Raw genomic sequence first — 21,277 nt, forward strand, 5'->3', positions numbered from 1 at the left:
CTACACAGGATGTTTCCAAGTCAGGTTTTGTTGTAAACTGTTCGAGTTGACCAGGATTTTTCATTTTCTGATTATCGGCATTGTTCCTTTAAAACTTTGGTTCTTTGTGTCTGTAGTCAATTTGTGGTCTCAAGCGACGTCCCACCCACAGCGTCATGAGTAACAGCTCATTATTAATTATTATTTTCTTGTACTTTCTTTCTATATTTGTGGATGCCGTCGTGTCCTTGGTGTCCGTTCTGTCGGCTTCGTTCAGCTGCAGTCGTAACGAAGAAACACGCCACACGGGTTATATTTCTGTAGTTTTATTACAACATTTGTTTAAATTTCTCAAACAGCACATCTCACCTACAAAAATGCACAGAACTGTGCTAGTTTAATATACCACAGACTCATACAGTGGCAATGAGACAAATTTACATAACTATACACAACATCATGTGCCAGTACCGTGTATGCATTTACAGAACAGGGTTCTCCCCACAGCCCACCAGTGTGCAACTTGTTCAAACTGGGTTCCCTCTTTGTGAGGCCTTCAGGAAAAAGTAAGGCTTAAACGTGAACCACCGTCTGCATTCAGAACATGTTCAAATGAATAAGAGACATTCTTAAAGGTTTATACACAGGTGGACGTCGGCGGTCCCATGGAGATATTTTGCACAGAAGAAGAGATAGACTGCAGGTGCTAAAGGTGGTGACAGGTGCCTGAAGCCTCCGTTCAGAGAGACGGAGAGCAGGAGGAGTCCATAAACCTCTGCCAGTAAAGTCCAGGCAGAGGTTCTCCGTTCAGGCTCATCATCCACCGGAATCACAAAAGTATCTGACCGCTCTGTTCATTGCGCCTTGCCCACATACATACACGTGCTCTGTCCTGCTTACAGTAACATGACCTGGGATTTATTAGAGGTAGGGTTCGTCCCCGATGACACTTGAAAGCTCTTACCTTCGTCAGACAAATAAAATAAGAACACACGCACGAGAGGAATATAGAAAAATAAAAAAATTCTGACAAGTTAACGAGAATTAAAAAAAAAAAAAAGAAAGAGTTCATGAAGACAAACTAAGTCAGTGAGATGCTCTTGGTCCAGTCTGTGTTACATTCACAAGCCCTTCCCCAGCAGGTTCTCTGCCGTAGCACCAGAGTTGTTCCCAGTTCTCACACCGTTTACCTCCACTACACGCGGATCACAGTTTCCTTAATACTTTAAGTCGGATGCTGAGGGGCGTGCACGGCTGCTGATGCTTCTACGACCACCTGGGACCTGAGTAACCCTGCTGTCTCTGGGAGGTTACCGAGGAAACACCATCCCCTGTTTTGCTACACTTGTTGTGCTGTTTTCCCACCGTGATGCTCGATACTGACCTCAGTGTCACTCGTTGCTCTGACCAACAGCTTTCACAGTACTCAGAGGATCCGTGTTGCTGCGCACACGCCTGCAGAGACTCGTGATTCGGAATCTTTTTGATGGCAACTAAAACATGCCAGTACTGTACATTTTTTGAATCCAGAAAAATAGATTTAAAGGGTGCAAGTGGAGCCTGTGCAATGTTGCATAATTTAAAAAAAAATCCCCAAAATAGCACTGATTTGTTCTAAAAGGGATGTTTCATTGTAGAGCTGCACCGTATTACAATAATCTGTAATTTCTACTGATAAAACTTTCTGTTAAAAAGGAAACTCAGCGTTTCACTTCATGGTGCAACTTGCAGGTGAAAAAGAAAATCCAACGGCTCTAATTAACTACACGCACTGCTTCAGCTCTGAGCTGGATTTGCAGCCTCAAGTTGCTTTCTTCAATTTTCTGATGCTTATTATTTTACATTACAAAAAATCATTCGGCAGCTTCTTGGTCTGAGGTGAGGTGATTGTAGCACCCGTGCTGTTTCCAGGTCTGCAACAACAGACAACACTGGGAGGTTATACTGTTAACGGACAGCGAGCTCTGGTGCCATTAAATGTCCTGCAAAATTTGTGAAGTATTAATATATTATCTTTTAGATGAACTGATTTGGCTTTGGCTTAAAAAAAACTACTCTAGATAAATTCTCTGCTAGTAAATAAATAAGATACTAAAATAAGAAGCTTTTTTTTTTATCTATCAGATTGTCACCATCGATAAAAGCTGAAGCCACGTTACATGTCATTCTGTCGGCTGCTGGATACTTCAGATAGGTCCGAGTTGTGAGATTAAAAAAAACCTCGTAAAAAAGTTGGAGTCCCTGTCTTTTGAACCTGGCCTACATCATCCAATGAGCACCATGACTACTCTACATGTTCCTGATGGGAAAACAACTGGGTTCTCAGGGTTTGAAGGCCTTCAATGGGATCATGTGGTTAATGAGGAAAACACTAAGATGACGTTGGGCAGCAGAGTATTGTAACAGCAAAGCTGGGCTGCTTAGTAATAACATCGTTAAATAGTCTCGTGACAGTTATCTTGTCAAAATACCATTTTTACAAATCAAATATATTTAGAAGTTGTTTATAAGATGTCCATTTACCATTAACTTTGTCTCTTTTAGAATAAATGCTGTCTTGGACAGAGAGGAAGGGAAATAATTAAATTAACAAAGAAAAAAAAAGTCATTTTAGTGACAGAGAGAGAGAGAGAGAGAGTGTGTAAGATGGTAAAAGTACTCCATGTGGGTCATGCATAGAAAACCCATGTAAAGCACTACTGCCCCCTGTCAGGGTGCATTAGGAACTGCACTCCAGTCGCAGTCCCATGACAAACACACATAGAAACATGTCCTCACAACCATCACGCCGACAACACGGCCGTCTGTTTGTTGTGTGTATGTGTGTGTTTGTCAGGATGGTCAGGCACACAGCTGATTGTCCCATATCCAGAGAGTGTGTGTGTGGGGGTGTGTGGATGTGTGCCTCATGAGGGTCCATGGCTGGTCGGTTGCGTCCCGCTGTTGGCCGTCTGAGTGTTCAAGAGCCAGAGTCCGGCTGAGGCTGAGACTCCTCGGATTGGCTCTGGGTGTTCTGGCCCTCTTGGCCCAGCTCCTCGCCCAACTCGCCCATGTCCATGTCTGGCATGTCCTCCTCGATGGGCGTCGCCGCTGCGTCCTCGCAGTACACACACTCCTGAACACACACACATGCTGTTAACCACCATTCCTGCAACTACAGGCGATACCACCAGATCCACATCAAGTGAGCAGAGCAGAGTCGACAGAACGACTGTTCAGAGACAGCAGTCAGATCAGTAACCGTTCCTCACCTTCACATTGATAGCAGCTGGCAGACCTCCCCTCCTCATCCAGGGGTGTTCCTCCAGTAACTCTCGTCGCTGGTCTGAGGAGAAGCTCGGCTGGCTCTTCTGCATCTGCCGCAATCTCTCCTTGTCTTCTCGCAGAACCTTTTGAATGTCCCTGTTTACAAGGAAACACAGTTTACCGACAAGCCTGACACATAATTACATAGTTCAAACCGGCATACAATTCATGAAACTTTGTATTCTGCACTGTAAACACTTTTCTAGCTTAATCCCAGTCGGTGACTCACCTGGACGGCATCTGATACGTCATCATGACCTTGTCGTCAGCGTTGGCCATCAGCAGCCACAGAGGTTCCTGGAGAACATATTTGATGAAATGATCTCCATCTCCTTGAGCTGAGACTTCGGCGTGCAACTTGCTGCTTTCAGAGCCTCCTTCGCCCCTCATCTTGAGCTTGGCCTTGGGGTCGTGCTCCAGAGAGTCAACGCTGCCAAAATACTTGCTGGTGTTGCTGCTCCCTGTACACAGTTTGGGAAGAAAATACTTAGAACGATTGATGATGTTTTTACATTCAGCAATCAGAGACTGCTAATAACACAAAGTTTACTGAGTGCATAGAGAAGTTTTCATCAATTCCAGATGTTCTTCTACTGACCTATTCTGCTGCCAGAGGCTCCACTAGCTGAGGTGCCACAGCCGTTGCAGCCCGAGCCCGATCTTGAGCCCGATCTTGAACCCGATCCAGAGCCCGATCCTGAGCCCATGGAGCCAGAGGTGGCTGACCCGGTGCCAGAGTGGGAGTCCTCCTGCTCCTGCAGCAGGATGTCCAGCAGGTCACAGGATGAGGAGTTACCATCGCTATGAGCTCCGTCAGCTGGAGAGTCCACCTGAAACACAAGGCAGCAGAACATCAGAGAGGAATCCCCACACATCACTGGCTGCTGTGACGGGCTCTACGTGGAAGTGACTGAAGCCTTTACGAGACACAATACTGATGTTAAATCAGAGACGCTGTCTCACTCCACCAATGGGTACACAGTGTTTCTCACCTGTTGATGAATGTCGCTCTTGATGGTGGTTCCGTTCTTCTCCCCTGCTCCGAATGACAATGCTGCTGAAATGCTGCCCTGGCCTCCAGCGGAGGGCGCTATGCTGTCCTGGCGCTCCACCGAGCGCTGCCCCTCCTCCATGCTCAGCAGATTGAGCTGCAGAGGTGAGCTGCAGCGCGACTCAAACAGCGGCGGTGATGTGGCGGGCTCCCTCGTCCCGGAGGCTGGGGTGGAGGACCGTGATGCGGCGCCCTCTCGGGGCTCCAGAGTGGGGGCTTTGGGAGGCTCGGAGGCTAGGGTGTAGGGGAAGGGCTGGGTTGGATAAGGGGCTTGAGCCACAAACTGAGTCTGCACTGGGAAAGAAGGCTGGGCAGCAAACGGCTGCTGAGTGGTGTAAGCAGTCTGAGCGGCCTGGAAAGGTTGCTGGGTCGTGTAGGGGGTTGGCTGCTGGGGGGTAAAGGCAGTCTGCACAGGGAAGGGCTGTTGGCTGGTGAAGGGGGGTTGTGTCTGCATGGCATAAGCTGGCTGTGGGGCCTGAAAAGGTTGCTGGGTAGTGTATGCAGGTTGTGTCTGGGCTGGCTCAGGGAAAAATGAGGCTCTAGGAGCAGCTCCCAGCTGCCCGATCTGCCCGATCTGCCCAATCTGCCCTAACTGCCCGATCTGCCCAATCTGCCCAATCTGCCCGATCTGCCCGATCTGCCCTATCTGCCCCATTTGGGGGAAGAGGTAATTGGGCAACACCAGAGCCACCACAGGAGTAACAATGGGAGCAGAATACGGAGTGGCAGTGGTTGGGGCTTGTGTGCTCTGGCCCTCTCCAAAGCCTGCGGAGAGAGAAGGGTCAGGGCGGGGCGCCTGGGCTGGAGCAGCAGCTGCTGGCGGGTAGAGCGAGTATGCAGGCACCATGGTGGGGTAGGAGACGTTGAAAGCTGACTGGGACGCTTCAGACGGGGACCATGAGGTCTGGTTGAGGCCCTGGAGAGGGGGCCGGGGTTTGCGGTTGTACACAGCGCTGTCTGATGAATCAGGATGCTTCATCCGTGGCTTCTTGGACTTCCTGTTGCGGTTGCCCTTTTTGGCAGTGGTCTCTGGCCTGGTGGGGCCTTGTTTGGCAGCGCCGCGTGGTCCGGATGATTCTGAAGGGAAAAAGTCAGAAAGTTGTTTTAGAGGAGTTGACAAAATGTGTATATGTAGTGTTACGGCCACTGGTGGTTGGGCCGCCTCGTATCGTGGTGGATCCTTTGTGAGTAACATTTGAGTGATATTTATAAACTCCAAGCTAATGTGAAAGTACTCCTCTCGTTTAACATGCTGCCTTCTGAAGTGCAATAAAATGAGACCATTTAATATGTATAGTTGGACATTATTGGCTATTTAATGTGGTAACTGTGGAAGCCACTGTACCTTCAGCATGGGACGGGCCTTTCTGCTTGTGCAGATACGTGGAACAGTCCTTCTGGAAGGTTCTAGCGTTGCGGAGCTCTCGGCAGCGGTTCAGGAAGGCCTGCTCTTCTTTCTGGGTGTGAGCTGCCAGCACCTGCTTGGTCAGTCCCAGCCTCTTGTAGGCCTCCTTCTCTTGGCTGGGTGGCGACACCATGCTGACGGGCAGAGGAGGCGGCGCGGGGCTCTCTGCAACATCCTCGATAATCTCTGTAGAACAAAGCACCAGTCAAACACAGCTAATTGTCTAACATGCACCTGATGCCGTGTTTCTGAGTGTTTCTTTTTAAAAGGACTGGACATAAAAACTCACCCGACTCTGGCTGAGGCTTCTTGTCTCCCACATGGACGATGGTGCTGCTGTAGCTGCACTGTGAGGTGATGGACACCACACTCTCAGCTTTACTGGGCAGAGTGAGGGGTGCCAGGGGGCCTCCAACCACCGCAGCTGCCCCAGATGGAGGCTTCTTTGGGGCTTTCATGTTCGACAGGCCTGGCCTGGCTTCTAGCATCAAGGGATCTGGATGAGGAGAAGGAGCGATTCTCTGATTAGGTACAAGCTTTTTCTTCTACTTCAGCATAACAAGTAAGTGGCTAAATCTTAAGAGAGTGAGAAACATTTAATACCCTACATAATGTGTGTGTACAGGTGCATGACGTGTACGTACCTGTGTTTGCATCTTGAGGCACTTGCATGCAGTCCTCTGAGCCCTTCTTGTCATCATCTGAGTTGGAGGAGGTGGTGTTGGAGGAGAACTGGTACTTCCTTTTCACTGTGATGGGGATGTTACAACTCTCCAGATACCTAAGAAACAGAAAGGATGCAACATCAGAGAGTGCACGCGTGCTTTGCGTGCAGTGATATGCAATCCTTTATCATTCATAAACACAAGGCGGCAGCCTCTTACCGGATGACGCTGTCGAGGCAGCTGATCTGCTGGTAGGAGCAGACAGTCTGGTCCTTGCAGGTGAAGTCCTCCATGCTGGCTGCAGTGCTGTCTCTGGCCTGCAGAGGGGGTGCTGAGTCCTTCATACGCACTGATAAGCTCCTCTGAGCTGCTCATAAGAGAGAGGTGGAGAAGAAAATGTCAAAAAAAACTTCTTGGCACACACTGCTGTACAAAAATGTAAGACTCTGCTATATGGATTCTGCTTTATGCACATAAAAGCGTTTTCACAACAAACTAATAATTAATTGCAACATTTGCTTCTTTCACTCCTCCATTTTGAAATGGACATGTGCGGGTATGGCCAGTCCTTTGCTTTTCCTAAGTTGAGAAGTTAATCTATAATAATATTAAATGTGATCTGTGACAGTTCTGGTTTGGCTGAATTAAAGTGAACTCACTGTCGGTGGCCTTCTTGTGCTCAGGCTTGGATGGTGACGGTGAAGTCGAAGGGGAGCGCAGGCAGACCTGAGAGTCTTGGTTCTTCAGCATGTGGACCCCCTTACAAATCTCCTGGAAAGTCCTGGGAGGCTTGGCCTTGCTCGTCTCCTCTGCAGTGTTCCCCGCCGGGAGGTTGCCATTGCTCTCACTGGATGAGCCGATGCTCACCAGTTGCTCGTGAGAACCATTGCTGCCATGGCTACCATAACCACTGGAGCCCATGTTGTGAATCGGCTGTGGAGGGAGCGGCTGTTAGAGGAACTGACAAATCATTCGTGCGTGTAGGTAAATATTGTGTGTGTGTGTGTGTGTGTGTGTGTACATACCTGGAGGAGCAGTCTGTGGATCTGTTCACTAATTTCCTGGATGTCTGAATCCATGATCTTTCCTCCATGAAAAGCCGGCGCTGCAAAAACGTCCTCGTTCACAGGACCCCTGAAACACACCAACGTACCGACGTCATTCAGCAAGTTCAAAACAAAACACATTTGAGCGTACTACAGCTGATGACAAAGCGTTCTCATGAGTCTCGGTGACACTCACATGCGGACTTTGTGTCTGCCGATAACAAAGGAGACCTTGCGGCTCCAGGGGTTGACGAAGCTGGACCAGCTGGTGTCGATGGTGATGTACTCGCCATTTCTTGCACAGAAGCGGATCGAGGAATGGTCGAACGGTTGACCGGCGTACTGCAAGACTGAACACGCAACAGAAGGTGTGAGTGACAGAGAGTTAAGGAAGGACTCACTCAGAATATTAGATTATTGTTCTATAGTGAAGCATGTATTCTAATAACCAGGTTCTGTTTCACAAATGTTCTTACTCTTTCGATGTATGGCCAGCATTAAGGGTCGGTCACTTGGGTGCAGATTGAGCAGCACAGGAGTCCCAATCAGGTCCTGAGGGAGGTACCCCAACAGAGGCACAGCCCTGATGGTGAAGAAACAATAATTACTTTAACTGGAGCCAGCACAGCAGCTTGAGTTCACACATGATGTGATAAAGACTTTTCTGTGAGGCCGGCGGACTGTCCACTCACCTCTCATCCACATCCTGGAACACACAGTTTGGGGTGTGTGTGGTGGTGAAGATGCGCTTGTCTGGAGGGATTCTGGGTGCTGTGGAGAGACAAACAACAGCATTGCTCTGTAAATAAGGGAATTACCAAACATGTACACAGTACAATTACACTCATATGACAAATAAATATTTCATTTAACCCCATTAAAGCAGCTCCACGATGCTCGACTATTTTCATTCATGATGTCAAATTGTTGGAGCCGTGTTTTTGTTTTGAAAGGCCCAACTAGTTACCAGAATAAGAGCCTAATCGCAACAGAAATGTGCCATAAATACCATAATCAGATTAAAGCAGCTAAGTATAAAAATGTAGAGTAAGTGTTTAACATTCTTACATTCTTTCCAAATCCTTTTCTAGCTTCAGAGTCTCTACTCTTGTTGTAAACGTGTCTCTGCTTTAGATAAATCTAGTTTGTGGTGCAGCATTTTGCTGAGCAGTGCTGTCTGTCTTTGACTAGTTGTTAATAACTTCTTTATAAAGCTGAACATAAGGTTCGCCATCTGTTCCGTGTTTGTAGACGCAGTGTGTCTGAATAAAGCTGCTGAGTATCAGCAAATCAACTGTAACGGTGATAAACATTTGTTTTAATTTGAATGGGTGCCTGTTGTGAAGAGATGGACTTGGGGTGTCCTCTTTGATTGCTTGCACTCTCATCTGATCCTTTTATTTTTGCACACATATGCGGACGTGGGTTATTTCAGTAAAATATGTCTTTCTGTTGCTCTGTTTGTGATCTAATGTTGGGCAGATTACTGTTCAGGGTAAGTATTTTATTCAATTTCCTATGAACAAGTCATTATTTTGCTGCTGGATGTGTATTTAAAACAGCTTCCAATACGGGGTGAATTATTAGTTAGTGTTTTAGTGAGACTGTGTTGTCCAATGAGCTCTAATAACATGTGTGGCGTCTTATGAATGGACCAGCATATCTCACCTTCATATCCAGAGTGAACCCTCTCAGCCAGCAGGAGGCAGCAGAACTGGTCCTCACCCAACTCGGCATCCTGCACCTTCATCAGGTACGGAGTCATACGGAAAGGATAGTACTGGAGATCCCCTTCACGCTCCTTACCACCACTGCAACACAAACACACGCCATCTCAGTACTGTTTCAGCCCTTTGAACAAAAGTCCCTTTAGGTAGTCCAAGTAAATAAGTAATAAAGGCTTCTGTAGACAAATGGTGAAAATAGAATAAACTCAACTTTGATGAATGATGTCTAGCCAAGTGTCTGACATATTGAAGTGAAAGTGAAATAAAAACATTAAGCTGTAAGAGCGTGACGTCTGCCTCGGTACTTGGACAAATTCAAATGGTAGTACACCACTACATGTCATGTACTTTCAATGACTGTTAATGTGGTCCAAACTTATGCCAATAAGATTTTCTCGTGGCCAGATATTTAAAAAAAAAACAAAAAAAAACAGAAGGAATAGTCAAATCTTCAGATTGCACAGCCAAATCTGACTCAACTGTTAAATTAAGACTAGTTTTCAGTTCTTACCTAAGCAAACTATTACATAAAGACACAAATGAGCAACAAAGGTGAAACCCCATCTGGCCACTAGATGGAGATGCAGTTCAAAAGCTCACAGCTGCTGACTTCCTTCCTCCCCAACCCGCTGCTGACTCAGATTGTTTGAGCAGGAAACTGAGATTAAAAAAGCTGCCGGCCGCAGCCACTCACCTGATGCGGCAAAAGAAGGATTTCTCCTGCATGCACTCCGTGGGAGACGACTCTGAATGAGAGACAGGGAAAAGGTGGGATGAATACACGGCCGGATGAATTAGCTTAACTCCTTCCAACCAAAGCACCTGGTTAGTCATCAATATTCAACACACTGTCCATGGAACCTGAGCTGTTTGTCTGAATGAGAAACGAATCCTAGAGAGGCATTGTGAGAGTTTCTGCAATTATGCAGCCCAATTTAGAAGCTTTAGAGCAGTCAGCGTGCTAGGAAAACAATGATTACCCAGTGATCCTTGCTTTGGCATCACTGCACTTATAACAGCTCCCAAATCCCCAAATGATCGCAAACTGTGTAAATGAGACTATAGAATAAACTCCAGAGCGTAAAGTGGACTGACAATGTAAACGGTACTTCAGAAACCAGGCCTCCAGACTAACTGTTTCACTGGTAGCACCGTGGTAGCTCCCACCTGGTCACAGGCAAAACATATGACCTGCTGAACATTTTCTTATCGATAGACTCTATAATTTACCGATGCTCCCTAAACGCCCCACATTGCAGACTGTGGTAGCTGCTGTTGGTACCTGTGGTGTGCTCAGAGAAGGTGTGCAACCAAACAGGACTTTAAAAATAATAAATCTGGCGTTTTAATGTCAGATTTGTCCAAAATGAAACCGAATGATTTTATTTACATGCACACTTTTCTATGAGCGGAAAAAACTGTGAATGCTCCATTTGTCACGAGGTGACCGCATTTGTAAGCGTAAACACTGCTGACGTTTTAGAGGTTCTACTTTCCACCACTGTGGTCCACACAGCGGCTTCCTGTGCCGGTTACAGCTACACCAATACAGCTGATCGTCATGCACTCGCACCAATGCGACCGCTTGAAATTTTAACTCGCACACTCTCAGCAAGAGGTCGCAGTCTGGAGGAAGGAATAGAAGGCCACAACCATCTAGCAAAGGCTTAAAGGATTACACCACGTAATGCAGATGTCTCACACTGAACGAAATCCTAAAACAACAGCAGAAAATATTAGAATTATAACACGAAAGTGGAGCAGAGAAGCAAATGGATGCCTTTCAGATGATCAGCTTCTCAACACTATGCAAAATTCTAGCCTTGCATTGGTGTGCATCAAAGTACACGAACAAATCGGGTAACTTGGAGCATTCGATCGCCCCAAAATGTGATTATATCTTCAGCAAATATGAGTGGGAGTAGGCGTGCATTCATTAATGTGTGATTTAGCATGTTAATGAAATAGGTGACATGCGGGTACAAGCATGTGTCTGTGGGGGTGGGTCACGTGAAGCAACAGATGCTTGTGTATGTGCAGGTGGTATGTGTTGTGTTTCATGTGGGATCGCCACGAGTACACACTTAACTATGGAAATCTACAATCCATCTTCAGTTCCCCCACGATGGCCCACTTAAAAGAAATCCCACAGTTCTCATGTATTTTAGTTCCATTTGGAGTAAGGCTAAAATAAAAGCTGAAGCCTAAAATATATATGAATGTTTTTCCAGACCACAAAAAGGTTGGAGTACTCTGCTTAATTCAGGACCTTTTATTGCACTAACAGAAAGAAGGCAGTGAATTAAGCAGTGTGCTTCAGCCTCTCTGTCTGCACTCTGGAAACCTGCTGTCCTCAAGCTAACAGGAGCCAGTTTCAGCCGTATTTCGCTGGAAGATGTGCAGAGCACCCTGTTTCTGTTATACAAATACATACATTTTTACGTTGAGCTGATGTGTTCAATGTACCTGCTCCGGTGCACATGCTCCATGAGGGCAGGCGGTAGGGTGTGGTGAAGCTGTAAAACACGCTGACATCCTGAGGCGTCAGGAACTCCACAAACTTGGCGTTGTGGAACACTTCCTGCTTGCAGTTCAAGATGGACGACGCTTGGTCCGAGATGTAAACAATCTTTCCCGTGATGAGTGACACGGCTACAGCAAAAATATCCTGCAGGTACGTAGATAAAACAACAATCACATAAGATCTCTGTTTCAAAATCCATAAATGTGACAGAAAGGCATTGCATTTGAAAAAAAGGTTTAGCTCCATCTGATACATGCAAAATCATGATTTCTGACAGTATTTTTTGGTTGTACTTCCAAATAAAAACTTGACATAAAGAGACAGCTTCAGATAAGGCAGTCAGAACTAGTGTTTCAGTGCCGATTCTGTATGACGAGGTGAAGCGTGGTGGTACTTACAGTGTTTTTTAGGGTGTATTCTGAGGTGATGCTGTTGATTTCCTCGATGGTGTAAGATGACACATCTAACCCTGGTGGCTGACTGTCATTGATCATCAGCATCTGGTAGTATTCCTCGTTGGCTGCAGACAACATGGATCAATGCATTCGTCAGATCAGTGCAATTCCCACCAAATTCTTAAATATCTTAAAGTAAAAGATGCACGTGCACGAAAACAACAAATGGCGAGTCTTACCTTTCACCTGTTTGACACATCGTAGTGCATACTTGAGCGTGTTGACGGTGCTGGACTTGCCCTTGCTCCTCTTTTCTGACGGCAAGTGCATCTTCAGCTCCTTGAGGGTCTTGAAGAGCTCCTTCTGTGTCTTCGCTTTGGCGGACTGTTCGCTGCTGCAGGGCGTAAATGAGACGGATACACGTGATGACAGGATCTCACCAGCGCTGTCACACCCAGCAAGGGGAGCAGAACATGACGGGGTAGCTGCTTCCTCCTCCCCTGTGGGTCTGACTTTAGGGTCTTTTTGTACATGCACAACACTGATAGGACTTTGGTAGCAAACTTCACACTAACCTGCAGCCGCTGGTTGAAGGGTTGTCCTGCTCAGAGCTGACCAGACTGAAGGCGTTGGAGCTGCTCGGTGGCGACGGGCTGTGAGAGTTGGAGCTGGAAGCATCAAAAACATGTCACGTTATTGAAGAAGGTGTACGGAAAAAGCAAAAACAGAGCAAGAACAGTCAGAGCACCATAACAAAAGGTAAGACTCAACATGGAAAGTAAGTCAAGGCCTCGGCGTTATAGAGAGCACCCTGAACACCACAAACATTCGCTTCAGTTCATCTATACACACAATCTCCAATAAGTAATTCAACTTTTTCAATGCAAAAAAAGAACACATCGGCAGTTAGAAGCCTTCAGATTGTACTGTAGCTCTGGTCAATAATAAACCACAAAAATATGGAACAACACATAATGAGAATTTGGAAATGTAGAGGATTAAATTAATGAAATCACATCCAGCTGCGTGAGAGAACACCAGAAAAAAAAAGACTGAAAGGAAACTGAATGCAGCCATCAGCTAATGGAAAGCTTCTTAAAATGCTTCCTGTATCTGAATAGCTTAAGGTAAGAGAGGAACGCCAAGTTATGAATCACAAGTTCAGCTTCTGATTCAAATTTTTAAAAAAAAAAGGAAAAAAGAAGTCTGAAAATATCCACTGAGCATTAGAGGAGGCCAACACGTTCAGATAGATCAGAGCACAAATAACGAGGAGCTTCGAGGTACAAAACGCTGTCGTTTAGTGAAATTATCTGCACTTTCTAATCAGGAGTGTCTTTCTATTTAACTGCTCCGTAGTGCCTGTTGTTACCCCGGAGTTCATTAAGCACTGATAATGTGAGACACTGTTCAAATACCAATAACAGCAGAGCACAGCGACAATCATGCGGCTCACACAAATGCGGAGATATCATGGCCCGATGTATCCAAACAGGTTTTATTTATCTATCTATATTAAAAGTTCATGCAGCTGTAATGTAGACGTTATTCCAGGAGTCTCTCCAGTGCAACAGCTCTGCCTCTCAATCTGCCTTTATAAAGCTTAGAATATCCAGTTATTGTTTCTGAGAGTTGCTAATTCAAAAATAGGTTTATTAAAGAGGTAGTGATTGTGTTAAACTGGAATGCTTTATATTCTATTTTTTCAAAGTTTTTGCCTTCATGTGGCTGTAAGGAAACACAGAGGGGTAGGACATGCAACAAAACCTTTTATAAATGTCGTGGGCTAAACATGTGAACACCTCTCAGCATAATGCAGTCCACTGAAAACTACTACATATAGTTTATTGCTACGGTTCTGATATTGTCAGTGAAGCGTCCATATTGTGTGCAGCCATCTAGTGGTCATTCTGTGCAGTTCTCACTGTGAGTCACTGCTGCTGTGTTCCTGCATCCATTAAAGGGGTACAATGGGTGTTCTCCTGCTTCCTACAGATGGAAAGATGGAAGAGGGAAACATTTGCAGGCAGCAGGAGGCGTCACCTTCAAACAAAGCTTGAATCAGTCAGAGCCATCGAGCTTTGTTGTGCCATTAGTGGTAGACCACACAGTGATGCCGGCCCACCGGCTACCTGCTGGCTGCTCGGCTGTTTACAAGTTTTTTTGGGGGTTTCACCAATCTGCTCCTCAGCCAACACAACATTGTTACTTGGCAACAGGATGTTGTGTTGGTTTCAGCCATTTGGTCGAGGTTGGTGCATCCACCTCCGTCAGCGCTTGAATTGAGCGGCGCAGAGAAGTTATGTAACACCTCTACCTTTGAATATTATGCCAGAAGATTTTCTTAGATCCTTTTTTTTGTTGTTGTTGTTTCTTTACTAAAGAGCTCTTGCCTTACACTATTTAGAACTTTTGAACACTCTGGATTATTTCATTCATCATTATTTTATCCATATCTTTGCAAACATAGAATTTCTGACAGATCTGTTGTATGTAATTACATTTAATTTTGCAGTCGTATCTAATAAAACTGACACCGAGTGCGTAACAATTATAATAATAATAATAATGATATAGGTAATAACACACAGTGTATAATTAAAGGTATGAAATGATTAAATAATGTGCAGCACTTCCATCTAGTGTTGATGCTACACAGGTGGTACCTGCAGGGAACTCTGACACAGAAATACAAATCTGGTTATGAAATAATCCTGTGGCTAATAAACCCAGTGCAGGTGGGAGGTTTGTTTTCTCCTTTGGCTGATTATTTCAAAATGAGAGAGGAATGAGATTAAAGTCTTTAGGTAGTATTCTTTTAAATAAAAGTAAAAAATAAATATGATTTGCAAAAACACATCTGTATTTAATACATTTTGACTGTGTAAGACGTCTGAATTTATTAACACGGATTTTGACATCAGGTGAAGCGTTAAGCTACAGATAAGTTGATATAAGAGAGGAGAAGAATGCGTTCATTGTTAGCCTGTGGCTCACGTCTTACTTTTGAACAGGTTTTCTAAATTCCTCAGGTGAGTGTGAAAGCCCTGAACTCATTGTGTCAGTCATTGAGAAAGTAACACAGAGGCTCTGAGCACTCAGCAGATATCAGTATTGTACCGATACCACCAGAAATTATTTAAAAGTAAAGGTCACGCATTATCACGATCTGAAAATACACGTAGTTATGATGTTTTTCAAATGCAAACCCCGACAATAGCTCCGTACTTTACTTTCAATATTGCATCAGAGAGGTTGGTTCCACACCAACTTTTCAGCATGGAGTCATTGCCAGTGTTGTACCCGAACGTATGAAGTGTTTCAAGTATTTTCTCTGCCTCATCGATTGATTATCATTACATATTAATGGAGAAAACATCGGCGCTGATTATGTAACGACCAACCTTCAGCAGGTGTCTTCTTCAGACAGCAGATGCGGATAGCATGTTATTTAGAGCATTACATCTCTGAATCTCACATCAACAAAGACTAGACCCCTGAAAATTACAGCTAAACAGGAGTTGAAGGCAAACTTAAAAACATGCAATTAAGGCGCTAATCTTCACGGAGCAAACAGAACGACAGCCGAGCGTTTCACCCTCTGATTAATGTTGTGATGCTGCAGAACTGAGAGTTTGTAAAAGATAAACACACGTCTCTGAAGAGTCTGCATGGTTCTGTAGGCAATAAGAAGTCATCTCGAAATGAAACAGGGCGAGCAGCAGCTGTCTATTTGGTCGATCACTATCAGGAATAACATACCCACAGCTTTCCTTCACCCCAAACACCCGCTGCTGGACTGTAACAATGACTCAGCCCACCATGACTCATGCAGGAGAAAATGGCCCGTCAGTTACTTTAATGGACCGTACTTCCGTGACCTAGATGGTCTGCTCCCCCATGGTGGCGGGAAAAACTACATTTACCACGATTCAGTGCATATGATGTGCCCTCACCTCTTGTTGCTCCCTGAAGACTCCAAGAGAGCAGAATCCTTGCCGTTTCCATTCGAGCTGCCCACAGACTCATTGCCATGGGAGTCATTGCCATGCGACTCGTTGCCATGGGACTCGGTCCCACTCCCACTCGAGCCGCTGCCACCCATCTCTACATCCTCGTGTAAAGGTTGGCGTTGTCGCTTCCGCTCATCGTGTGGGGAGCCCGGCGAGGCCGGGTGTTCATGGCTGCTGTCGCTCCCCTCAGAGGCCAGTCCCAGCTCTGGCTCAAGCTCAACTCCGTCCTGCCCTCCACAGTCCTCGTTGTAGCTGCTGGCCATGCGGTGAAGCTGACTGATGGAGCTGCAGGCAGCACCCTGCTCTTCCTCCACTTGGAAGCCGACTCTCTCCCGGTTCCGTTCACGCCCATCCATGGTTGAATACCGGTAGTGTTTTGGATCACTATCTTCAGACATGGGATTGGCCAAACGGGCAAACGATGGGAGATCAAGTTACCGTCCACATGGCAATGCCATGAAGCACATGGCTGTAGGAGGTAAATCAAGTTGATGCCTCAGAAGTGGGGATGTGGCCTAAAAGAGGGAAATAAAACAGGTGAAATTACTCATACAAACCCAGCCCAGACAATATGGTGCACGTCTATTGATAGCAGGTCAATACTAAAGAAAAACAAAAACAAAGGTACCAAAATAGGAAGGATCGATGTGGATAAAGCAACTATCCATTAAAAATACAGTAGCCAACACTTTGATCAGCCAGTCCAGCCCTCCATGTCAGTGTTGTTAAAAGTCAACCACTGATCTGACACACACACACTAAGGCTGCTGCCATCGGTCCTTCTAAAGGTCTCACAGTAAATAGGCCGTTGTTTGCCCTTTCAGAGTGGACTTAAGCCTCACATCAGTGTGATCTGTTTCAGTTTTTCAAAGGAGCTTCTTCACACAAAAGGTGAATCTGCAGAGATGAAAACGAAGCATGAAGACACGACAAACACAAAGCCTCCCCTCGCACACCGCTGGATGTGCTAATCACATAATGCTTTAAAACAAAGTCTGCTATTCGAGTCATCTCATGTCCTCTGCTTGTCCTTTCACAAACAGGTGGGAAATCTCTGGGGAGGTATTGGCTTCTACAGTTAACAGCATCATCAATATGTGTGCTCACTTGAGTCCAAATCAAATAAAGATAGCCTTACGTAACGCTGGGCAGCATCACTGAGTCAATGAGGAATATAAGAAAATAGCAGGAAAGGACTTTTTTGGGAACATAATTCAGTAACTATGCGAGTCACCTTAGATGACCTGTGCCAGCCGCCAGCCAAGTTACAGTATGTTGGTATGAACAGAATGCACAACTTAAACACAGGTTGATTTTCACGAGCTTGAGGTATAATCACAGTTAGGTAAGACTATTCAGAAGATGTAGAGGGTGTAAAAACCTTGTTCTCTAAAGGAAAGCTGATAAAAATAATAGAGCAACAGTTTTCATGGTGTGCAGCCTCCTCCTCCTCCTCCTCCTACACCCTCCACAGCAGAATAAAAGTATTTGGAGCTATTTATGTCTGGTAATGCCGAACAGGGAATATTGGCAATGGGTACCGAAGCCAAACTATTTCACTGTTTTCCAGCGATCGGCTTCGGATTGCAGCTATTTATGTAAGTGTGCACACTCAGCAGCTTGTCTATTCTTCACTCTTTACATAAGCATTTTTACATAACTTTTTAAAGTTTGCGAGGGTTTTTTTTTTTCATGTTTTACGGAGCTACAAATAAACCCAGCAGACTTTCCAGCCACCCACACATTCACCGCCACCTTCAGAGGTGACCCACTCCCGACTCAAACCACAGACTGTATGAGTTTCACTGAGCCGGCAGCCGGGCCTCTGTCGAGACTTCCTATTGGCTGTTGCACATGGCCAATCAGGAGGGAGCAGGGAGAGTCAACAGGTAAGAATGATGTCAGTCAATCAGACAGGGCAGCAGACCACAGATTGTAATCATGTTAGCAGACTTATATCACCTTGTGCTTTGAGAAAAAAAATAAAAATAAAAAATCTAAGCTAAAAGAATTTCAAGGCTCAGTTACTGCAACAGCACATATTATATAAAAACAAACATAAAGTTAATTGGAAATACACCCACCAAGGCCTTTTATTATTACTCAGACTATTCACTCTGTGCAGTAAGGTATTAAGGCCTTGCACAGCCAGCACTGAATGCTTTAAAATGTTCTAAAAGTAGGTTAACACGATGAAAAAAGCCCTTTATTTGAATAAACTGTTGGTTCTTCTTCTGTGCTTCCATTTCTATGTGTTTTTTCACCCTTCGTAAAAATATTTTGACTGAAAGAAGACTGTTGTGTCGAAGCAGTGCCTTATGAATGAAACGAAAACAAGCTAAAATGACATTAAACTAAACTACAAATCCATAGGTAACACACCGTTCTAAAACAAAATGGCAACAATAATGGCTCGTTCATCATCTTAACACAAAGCAAACCCCAAATCAAAGCTCAGCAACACCTTAAATATATTACAACAGTCTAAAGCTGTGCATGCAGTATGGATTACAGCTTACCAGACACTCCCTCCTCTTTGAACGTGACAAGAAATAAGCAAGAATCCCCAAGTGCATAAATCACAACTTTGCCCTCACAGTATTCCAAACTCTGTGAAACACAACACTGTGCAGGCAAACGCTCAGGACAGAGAAGAGGAATGACATAATGAAAATGAGCCCGCTCTGCTTCCAGTTCAGCCCTGTTAGAGCGAGAGCGCTGATGCACCCAGCACACTAGCACAGATCTCAGGCATTATACAACCCCGCTCCAGTCACATGGATTTGGCTATAGTGCAGCACAAAGCTGTGGTAGCCTTGTTTCATAAAACCACATGCTTTTGCTTGTAACTAGCTGCTCTAAGGTGAACTGTTTAATGAAATCTGATAGAGAAACGACATGAGCACAGTTAAAGATTCAATAGTGTGTTATAACAGATATAAAAAAAATCATGCTAACCTCAAACACAAAGTTAAGCTACAGAATTAGCTCCAGATTACTGGAAGAGAAGATAATGAGTACAAAGATTGTCCACTTGGAGAAATCATATTCTCACTCTTACTAAGGGGTTAGAAATACATAAATTCAAATTACATCATCACCTTAAATGACATCATAGTATTTGCCACTGTGCCACACAACTAATAGGTTAATTAAATTTAGCTCACAACTTAGCATTTTTAATGAACAGTAATGATGTATAGGTAAAATTGTAAAAATATAAATATAAATATATATATATGCTAAAATGTAAGTTTTCCTTTGGGAGGCGTAACACAAAGTGTCTCCATTGCAGCTCAAACAATGCTGGCAGGAGTTAATCAGTCTTTTGTCGTACAGGAAAACTCCCAGTTTCCACAGCGAGAAGTCAAAAATCCACTCAGGACCTGCCTGTGGTTTCCCCCCAAAAAAGCCTTGCATCCATACCCACATCATGTATTTAATGTGATTATCATGTCGACCTACTATTCAGGTAGTGTGTGGCTGGGACAAACAGTTCTATGTGTGTATGTGTGTGTGTGTGTGTGTGTGTGTGGAAAGTAGGCCTTCAAAAGGACCTTTAACAGCATTAAGGTAAAAATAAACTAACACACTTGGTCATTCTAATTCATTTTTGTTGAAATATGGTCAGCTCAAATACATTTGACGTAAATATACCTACTATATTGGGAAAAAAAGGCACTTTTAAAAACACTTGTGAGAGTGTTTTTGCCTCAGCTGACTGAGTCCCATCAAGTGGAAACTGACAAATATTAATCTTTTAAGTCATTAATTAAACTGTATGTATTTCACAATTCTTATATAAATATAATGACAATGTATAAAGGTGAAATTAAAGGGAATATAGCGAAAGAAACATGGATATAACCGAGGTAACAACCCTTCCCCCATCTAACTCCTATTGACCTGCTATTCAAAATCCACACACACGTTGACCTGCAATCCACTGCACGGTACACTGACACAGTTATGTAAAAGTAACCGTATCGCCACAAACCCGCCACAAAACGACCACCGTCTGCCCACAAAGTACACATTTCACAAATACAGACGATTTCCTACCGATGCGAGTGAAGAAAAATACTCCAGCCGGCGTTTTTAGGTTATAAAAGTAAAATAAGTAGAGCAGCAGGATTTTCGCGCATGCGCACACGGCATTCCGTTATGCAACTTATTTTTTTGCGCTCTCTTTTACATTCTTGCTTTAAGAAAAGAGTCAACCGACCTGTGTTGTCGAAATAAAATCCCCTCTTCGGTCGTGCGCGGTGACAAGAAAAAGCAAAGCCGACGAGCGGGTAAAACATTCGGGTGAAACATCCAGTATTCCTCAATGGGAGACGGGCTTCAGACGGGTTGACACACTAGTGCTCGGTTCCTCCCGGCTCTCTCCGGCTCCGCACCGCCAGCCAATCGGCGAGCTCGCCGCGCGACCTCAATTCAGACTCCTCCCCCTCCGCCCCCCGATTGGCTGCGAGCGAGGGGTTTCCATGGAGAACGTGACGGAATTGCGACAACTGGAGCGGATTGGCCCAGAGCGCTGTCCGTCGTTTTATATAAACAAGTCATCCACTGCACGTGGAATCCCATGTTGCGTGTTTCGTGCGGCGTGTGGGACCGGGGCGGTTATGACGACGCGAGCGTTAACGTCCAAAACAGCGTATCGAGTGTTGAAATTACATAAATGCAGAAAAGTGAGCGCAGGAAACAGGCAGCGAAACACGGAAGGGACCGACATGCTTCAGCTGTTGGCGCGAGTGTTAGCGAAGAGCTCCCGAAACACGAGTTAGTGCGCACATGACATTTAAAGCGCCTTTAAAGTGCGCAGTCGAGGGAGCGTCTCGAAGGGCCAGTGTGCTGTGTGGTGGGACAGGTAGACATGTTCCTCCACGGTTAACTGCGTCACATGCGTCGTTGCCCTCCAGAGAGCACGGACAGCATACCAGCGTGCTGAGGCGTGACACTGGTCAGAGGAAAATACGTTCAGTCAGGACATGTCGGCTCGATACGATAAAGTCAGTCAGTGCTGTACAAACTATGCATCTATACTGATGCTTTACGTTAAAAAATGGTGCCTAGCAAAAACAAGAATTTGCCTTTAGATTGCGACACCTGGACATGTACAATCGATTTAGTTTCGTTTTTAACAGGACTCTAATGTGAGTTTCG

General features: G+C 45.0%; 1 protein-coding gene across 1 annotated transcript; it reads right to left on the reverse strand.

Annotated features, from left to right (window-relative positions):
• Nucleotides 1-289: 289 nt before the first annotated feature.
• LOC103373086 (period circadian protein homolog 2-like) lies at nt 290-20,485 on the reverse strand. Its single transcript, XM_008302890.1, has 22 exons — nt 20,337-20,485; nt 16,055-16,626; nt 12,674-12,766; nt 12,338-12,492; nt 12,102-12,223; nt 11,646-11,847; nt 9,874-9,925; nt 9,121-9,263; nt 8,145-8,223; nt 7,929-8,035; nt 7,649-7,802; nt 7,432-7,540; nt 7,066-7,339; nt 6,626-6,773; nt 6,386-6,522; nt 6,031-6,237; nt 5,682-5,927; nt 4,278-5,413; nt 3,884-4,115; nt 3,515-3,746; nt 3,231-3,381; nt 290-3,094 (listed from the first exon to the last, which is right to left on the reverse strand). Exons 2-22 carry the CDS (start codon nt 16,507-16,509, stop codon nt 2,939-2,941), a joined length of 4,590 nt encoding a protein of 1,529 aa, XP_008301112.1. The 5' UTR covers nt 16,510-16,626; nt 20,337-20,485; the 3' UTR covers nt 290-2,938.
• Between the last annotated feature and the right edge of the window lie 792 nt (nt 20,486-21,277).

The sequence above is a fragment of the Stegastes partitus genome, unplaced genomic scaffold (genome assembly GCF_000690725.1).
Source record: "Stegastes partitus isolate 25-593 unplaced genomic scaffold, Stegastes_partitus-1.0.2 Scaffold1902, whole genome shotgun sequence".
NCBI lineage: Eukaryota > Metazoa > Chordata > Actinopteri > Pomacentridae > Stegastes > Stegastes partitus.

Excerpts from the sequence above, each read along its gene's own strand:
- LOC103373086 (XM_008302890.1), bottom strand. The coding sequence starts at position 16,509 with ATGTCTGAAGATAGTGATCCAAAACACTACCGGTATTCAACCATGGAT. Across the intron at positions 12,224-12,337 it reads ATGTGTCAAACAGGTGAAAG|CCAACGAGGAATACTACCAG; the intron begins GTAAGACTCGCC and ends TGTTGTCTGCAG. Across the intron at positions 5,928-6,030 it reads GAAGCCTCAGCCAGAGTCGG|AGATTATCGAGGATGTTGCA; the intron begins GTGAGTTTTTAT and ends TTTGTTCTACAG.